Source organism: Brachyistius frenatus, unplaced genomic scaffold (genome assembly GCF_029030835.1).
Source record: "Brachyistius frenatus isolate BFR_SWC_R1_liver_20210118 unplaced genomic scaffold, ASM2903083v1 Contig_37, whole genome shotgun sequence".
Taxonomy (NCBI): domain Eukaryota; kingdom Metazoa; phylum Chordata; class Actinopteri; family Embiotocidae; genus Brachyistius; species Brachyistius frenatus.
In genome coordinates this window covers 890,216-896,717 of record NW_027210636.1, presented here as the reverse complement: position 1 = coordinate 896,717, position 6,502 = coordinate 890,216, and the positions used below count along the sequence as shown (strand labels likewise).

At 41.8% G+C, this 6,502-nt stretch overlaps 1 protein-coding gene across 1 annotated transcript; it reads left to right on the top strand.

Moving 5' to 3' along the window:
• Window positions 1–218: 218 nt before the first annotated feature.
• Window positions 219–6,130, top strand: lman2lb (lectin, mannose-binding 2-like b). Its single transcript, XM_069701525.1, is given in 10 exon segments — window positions 219–431; window positions 1,454–1,572; window positions 1,727–1,844; window positions 3,172–3,254; window positions 3,474–3,494; window positions 3,799–3,838; window positions 3,841–3,959; window positions 4,132–4,246; window positions 4,725–4,847; window positions 5,549–6,130. Coding segments are annotated over 10 exon segments (1,089 nt in total). The 5' UTR covers window positions 219–226; the 3' UTR covers window positions 5,695–6,130.
• Window positions 6,131–6,502: the final 372 nt, after the last annotated feature.

Genomic DNA, 6,502 nt, shown 5'->3' with positions numbered 1-6,502 from the left:
TTAAATAGGACATTGGAAATAAGTAAACGTGATTTAAGTGTAAGTAAATACATACAGCATAGACATAAAATATATAACATGTCAGAAAGGCTTTAATTTGAAAAGTAACAACCGGATGTTAGTTTTTTTTTCTTCTTCTTCTTCTTTCTTTTCCCTTTTCCTTTTTCCGGTTGGCTGATTTTTACGCTCGTAACCACGTGACCGGTTTGAAGTGGGAGTGTTAAAGATGGTCGCCGCTGTCACCGACTCGAAACTGGCACGAGCGAGAAGTTTCTGTCTTTCTCGTCCGATCTTCGGCTCGAAAAGCCTCCGTGAATTAACATGTTTCTTCGTGGCCGTTTGCGTCTTGACGAGCCGGTCGGCGGCGGAGGAAGCGGAGTTTGTGGAGGAGTTCTTGAAGCGGGAATATTCTCTGGCGAAGCCCTACCGTGGTGCGTTCACTGTCGACCGCCGGCCGTCGGCGATTACGCCACCGCAGATATATCGGCGCAAACACGAGTGGTTTATTATTATTATTATTATTATTTAAATAGTTTTAACATTTAATTCTTATCGTAAATGAGTGTTGCTCTCGATTTAGCCGAGCTCAATGACAGTTAATGCTCGGAGGATAATGATTAACTACGAGTAACTTTGTGCCCCCGAGGGCACGTGAGGTTAATAATAGCTGACGTCAGCCTACAAATAATTATTTACTCCTTAATTGTGCTAATAACGTCACTTTTTTTTTTTTAAAAACGGCTTGATTGAAAGTAAATTAATCGGATAGTTAATTCATTGTTTGGAGTCATCTTTAAAAAAAAAAAAAAAAAATCACTGCAATTCTCTGATTCCAGCTCGTCAATATAAATATTTACTACTTCATTTAGTGAATTTAATGAACGTAACAATTTGTGTTGTTTGTTGACCTTTTAGTTGGGAAAAAAAATGGATATTTTAAGACTGCACCCTTCAGCTTTGGAAAATAGACCGGGTCGACAGTGTTTACAGTTTTCTGACATTTTTTTAAAGACCGAACAACAAAACAAGTTGACCACTAATTGTAAAAAAAAAAAACAACAACAAATTAACCGACTATGAAATTAGCCGTTTGTTTGCCGCCCTTTTTAATTGTGTTGGTTTCAGGCTCCGTTTACATCCGACATGCTAATTAGAGAAGAGAATTACAGTCATTTAAAAGTCGTCGTTCACTAAACGCTTTCAATTTAGTCGCAGAAAAATGGCAACTGCCAATTTTACCGCCATCGAGTTGTTGGAGGCCATTAAGGATAATGAGACCGCTCACTCCTGTGTCCAACTTACCAGAGAAACCTAACGTTAACTAACAGGAACGTTTAAACACATTTGGTTGATGTGTATTTTGACTGTAGGTGAAAAAAACAAACTAAAAGAATAAGTTTGGACAAAAGGAATCCGTCCTGTAAACGCTGTAACTGACTTTCCCGTCTTGCAGGTTTGGGTTTCTCCAGCTCGTCGCAGTGGGACCTGATGGGCACCGCCATGGTGACGCCCGACCACGTGAGGCTGACCCCGGACCTGCAGAGCAGACAAGGAGCCGTGTGGAGCCGCATCGTAAGAATCCAGCTGAACACGACCCCTAAAAAAAAAAAAAAAAACATACCTCACCCTCTCGCGCGGCATTTTTCACGATTATAATACAGATTCTTGTATGTTTATGAGGATTAAACCTGTTGGCGTTTCTTTTATTTTTGTGTGGCTTCTCTAGCCGTTCTTCTTGCGGGATTGGGAGCTGAAGGTGCACTTTAAAATCCAAGGCCAGGGGAAGAAGAACCTGAACGGGGACGGCCTGGCCATCTGGTTGACCAAAGATCGCATGCAGAACGGTAGGTAGATAAAAACGGTAAAAAAAAAAAAAACGTCAACAATTAAAAGGCTGTTTTTTTTTTTTTTCCGACGCGGTCGCCGGAGTGAATCGATTTCTGACGGAAGCCGCTCGGCGACCCGAGTAAGAGCGAGGTCGTGAAGTTCGTAGAGAAAACAAAATAAAACGGTAAAAAAAAAATTCAAAATAAAACACCCATTTGCAAATTCATGGTTATAAAAAAACAAACAAAAAAAACAGTAAAAAATTACAATAATAAACACAACGGATGAAAAAAACCAAACCTTTAACAACATTTACGCACAGAAATCGAGGAAACGCGACCGAACCGGGAAAGACTCAGATTCGGCGTTCCCAGGACCGTATTTACAAAGTCTAGCATTTAAAGAGCTTTTCAAGACGAACATTTAAAGGAACGACCCGCAGCCTCTCGGTCACCTTCCGACGATAAGATCTCATTCGATCTGTAACATCCTGTGCAAGCGTGAGACGGCAGCATGCAGCAGCACGTCTGCAGCTTCGCCTCTTCAAAACCACAGTTTCTCCGGTTGTTGTATTTCACAGCTGCAAGAAAACCGGTTCACTTCCTGTTCACGAACACCCGCTCAGAGTGGATTCATTTTCCTGTTTGTCATTTTTTACTGCATTTAATACTGCTTTTTATAAACTCTTTTTTCCGGCTTTAATCTAAGTCAAGTGTTTGATTGTTGTTTTTGTTCATTTTTTTTTTAAGGAAAAAAAAGTGAATTCGAAGGTGTATCGATAAACTCGGAGACTGCTGCAATTGCGCGTGAACGATGCGCGGCACCGCGGCGTGAATGCAGCGTACAGGAGCTGTAAACCTCACGAGGAAGCGTTGCCAATTTTGCCGCGCGATCGAAATCGGCCGTCGAGTTACGGCGCAAAAAAAATTGCGCTGTAACTCGACGCAATTCTGGATATCGGCAGCGGAGAGCCTTAAGAAACGCTTCGGGAAGTCCGCGGCGATGAGCAACGGGGAGTTTTTTTGAGTGACGTTCGTGTTTCACGAGGACCGTCGTCACCGAAGAGAGAGAAACGGAAAAAAAAAAAGTATATTTCTGACTTCCTTTAATCGCTCTTTTAACAACATTCAACTCTCACGATTTAATATCGCGTTTTCCACTTTGTAATTGAAAAAAAAAATCCAGTCTGAACGGTTCCCACGACGACACCGTTTGAGAGAAAAAAAAAACACACCGGGCTCCTATAAGTGTGTGTGTGTGTGTGTGTGTGTGTGTGTGTGTGTGTGTGTGTGTGTGTGTGTGTGTGTGTGTGTGTGTGTGTGTGTGTGTGTGTGTGTTTCGCAGGTCCCGTGTTCGGCAACATGAACCAGTTCACCGGACTGGGAATATTCGTGGACACGTACCCCAACGCCGACAGGATCCACGACGTGAGTGACAGCTTCTGACGATTGTTTTTATTTTATTTTTTTATAGTGACGGCAAGAATGATTTCTTTTGTGCTGTTCAGTGAAAGTCCAGCATTTAAATTATTATTATTATTATTATTATAAATTTTTCTTTAAAGAGCATCTTAATGTAACATGAATCATACTGCTGTGAAAAGTCCTGTCATGTTTCTCTCTCTGCGGTTCCTCTTGAACGTGCAGAAGACACAAGCTGGAGTTCAGGTAGCATCAGAAACTGATTTATTTTGTATTTATTTTTAATTTATTATCTTTTTATCCGACCGTCATCTGAACGTTTTCGCCGTGTCGTCCCTCATCGTGTCTTTTACATCCGTGGTGATTCATCGGTGCCGTTCTGGTTTCATTTTAAAGTGTAAGAACCGTGTGTGTGTGTGTGTTTGGTCGCGGTCCAGTGTGTGACTCAACCCCCTTCGTCTTTCACACACACACACACACACACACACACACACACACACACACACACACACACACACACACACACACACACACACACACACACACACAGAGGACGTTCCCGTACATATCGGTGATGCTGGGGAACGGCACCTGTCGTACGACCACGACTCCGACGGGCGGCCCACGGACATCGGAGGATGCACGGCGATGGCGCGCAACGCCATCTACGACACGTACCTTTTAGTTCGGTACACCAAAAACAGACTGACGGTACGTTAGTTGTCTTTTTAAATTATTTTTGAAAACCCACTACGATGGTGTTAGAAGTTGAATACTGTATCCAGACGACTTCTTCCTCTTCATCGGGGAGGAGGGCTCATTCTGACCTTTGACCCCCCCCCCTCCTTTTTTTTTTTTTTTTTTTTTTGGCTCCGCCCTCCAGATGTTGGTGGACGTCGACGGTAAACAGGAATGGAGAGACTGCGCCGACATCACGGGACTGCGGCTACCGATGGGCTACTTCTTCGGCGCCTCCTCGGCTACCGGAGACCTGACGGGTAGGAAGTCAGAAAAAAAAACTTCAGTTGGAGTCGGTTATCTTTGGATACTTAAAAAAAAATAATCAGAAATATAAATCAAGCAAAAAAAAGATAAATCAGCCTTTAATACTAAATTACTTGAGACACTTTATTTGACCAGTATTTTTTTTTTTTTTTTTTTTTTACTGAATGTGGAAATTAAGATCACAGTGCATTTTTTTTTTCTACCATTATTTTCAGGACTTACAGGCCTCAGATGAAAGAAAAAGTGGTTTACGACCTCCTTATCAGTGTGTTTTGAAACTTTTGATCGTGTCTTTGAATCTTTAAACTTCGATCGCCCCTTTTTAAAACTCGCCATCGATCGATCGATCGATCGATCGATCATCCCGTTCATGAAATTGGGTGGAATGAAACTTGAATTTACATCTTCAGGGAAATCGTATTTCAAGCTCTTCGACCGAACACGGTTTTAACTAGCGACTCGTTGCTCCAGACAACCACGACATCATCTCCATGAAGGTGTACCAGCTGACGGTGCAGAGGAGTCGAGAGGAGGAGGAGGAGGAAGAGGAGGAGATCACCGTCCCCAGAGTCGACAACATGGACCAGTTCAAAGGTAAAAACTCAGCACCGACGTCATTCCTCGAGACTCTTGGATGATAAATATCTACATTTTTTTTTAACTGAAACCAGGAAAAGCTTTCAGCTCCCAGGATGTTTTAAAATAGATTTTACAATTTTACAGTTGACTTCTTAAAAGTCTGAGATCCTCCGGCAAAAAACAACTTGTCTGTTTTTCCGGAGACACGTCTTAAAACTTAATGTTTCAGTGCTCATTTTCCAGTCGGAGCCTCCCAGTTATGGAACGAGCTGCAGAGTCAGTGACATCTTTTAAATCTCTTCTTAAAATGTACTTTTATCGGAGGCGATTTCAGTTGATTTTTTTAGTGATCGACTCTTTTTATTTCTTTCGTTCTCCTGTTTTGTTATTTTATGTCTGTTTTTATACGTCGTCATAATTCACGCGCTGATTTAGTTTGAACGGCTTATTTTACGCGAAGCACTTTGAAACTTGAGTTTAGAAAACTGCTCTACAAATAACGTTTATTATTATTATTATTATTATTATTATTATTATTATTATTATTATTATTATTTAAACGTCACAGCTTCCTGCTACTTTTCTATAAAAAAAAAAATAAAAAAAATGGATCGAAGCAGTCGAGGCGACGTCATTTTAAATCCATTTGAATACCTCTAGTTTTTAATTTCACCGTGTCAATCACTAATCACGGCCCGGTTCTGTTGACTTTGCAGTTCAAGTGGAGGATGACGGCGGGATGAGCGGAGTTCAGCTCTTCTTCACCTTCGTGTTCTCCGTGCTCGGTCTGGCCGTGCTCGCCGTGGTCGTGCTGGTTCTTTACGGCCGCTGGAAGGAAAACAAACGCAAACGCTTCTACTGATCAAAAAGGGAGAAAGCGGCTTGTCGATCCACGTAGGGTTTTTTTTGTATTTTTTTTTTTGTCCAGAATGTTGTGTTTCTTTATCGACATGCGATCACGACAATGCAGCAAAAAAACAAAACAAAACAAACAAAAAAAAGGCTGCCGTAAGCTTTCAGGCCTGGCGGGGTCCTGAAGCCCCGAAGCCGACAGGACACAAAAAACAAAACAAAAACAGCCGGAGCGAAGAAATCACGAACACATGAGCCAGATGTACAATACTTCTTATTTTTTTTTAAGTGTTCTGAAAAAAGATAAAGCTGCTCTAAAAAAATAAAAAAAAATAAAAAAAGTAAAATAAAATCATCTCAACTTAAAGCACAGTGGGACCGTCCCGCCTGCACTGACCGAGATGCCGTCTCCACCGACAGGAAGTGAGCAAAAAAACAAAAACAAACTGCAGAATGAATCCCAAAATTCAGATGCCAGGTGGCGTTTACTGACATCGCGTCACGTTTTTGGGAGAGAGAGCGGTATCCGTGGACCGGAGCCGGCTCGGAGTGGGCGGGGCTTAAACACTGGAGTGTTTCAAACAGGCGAGGGTGGTAACGTGTGCGATGATCATTTCAAGCAACACATTAGCAGTTTGCTACCAGTAGTTTCTCCAGTTCTTAACTCGTGTCTGTGTGTTGTTCATTTTCCTAGTTGCATAACTTTTTTTTTTTTCTTTTCCCCTTTTTCATGCATCAAAATTCTCTCCTTTTAAATTATAGACGTAGTTCTGAGCCGTTCGGGCTGTTGCATATCAAATGAAGGGTGATTTGTGGTG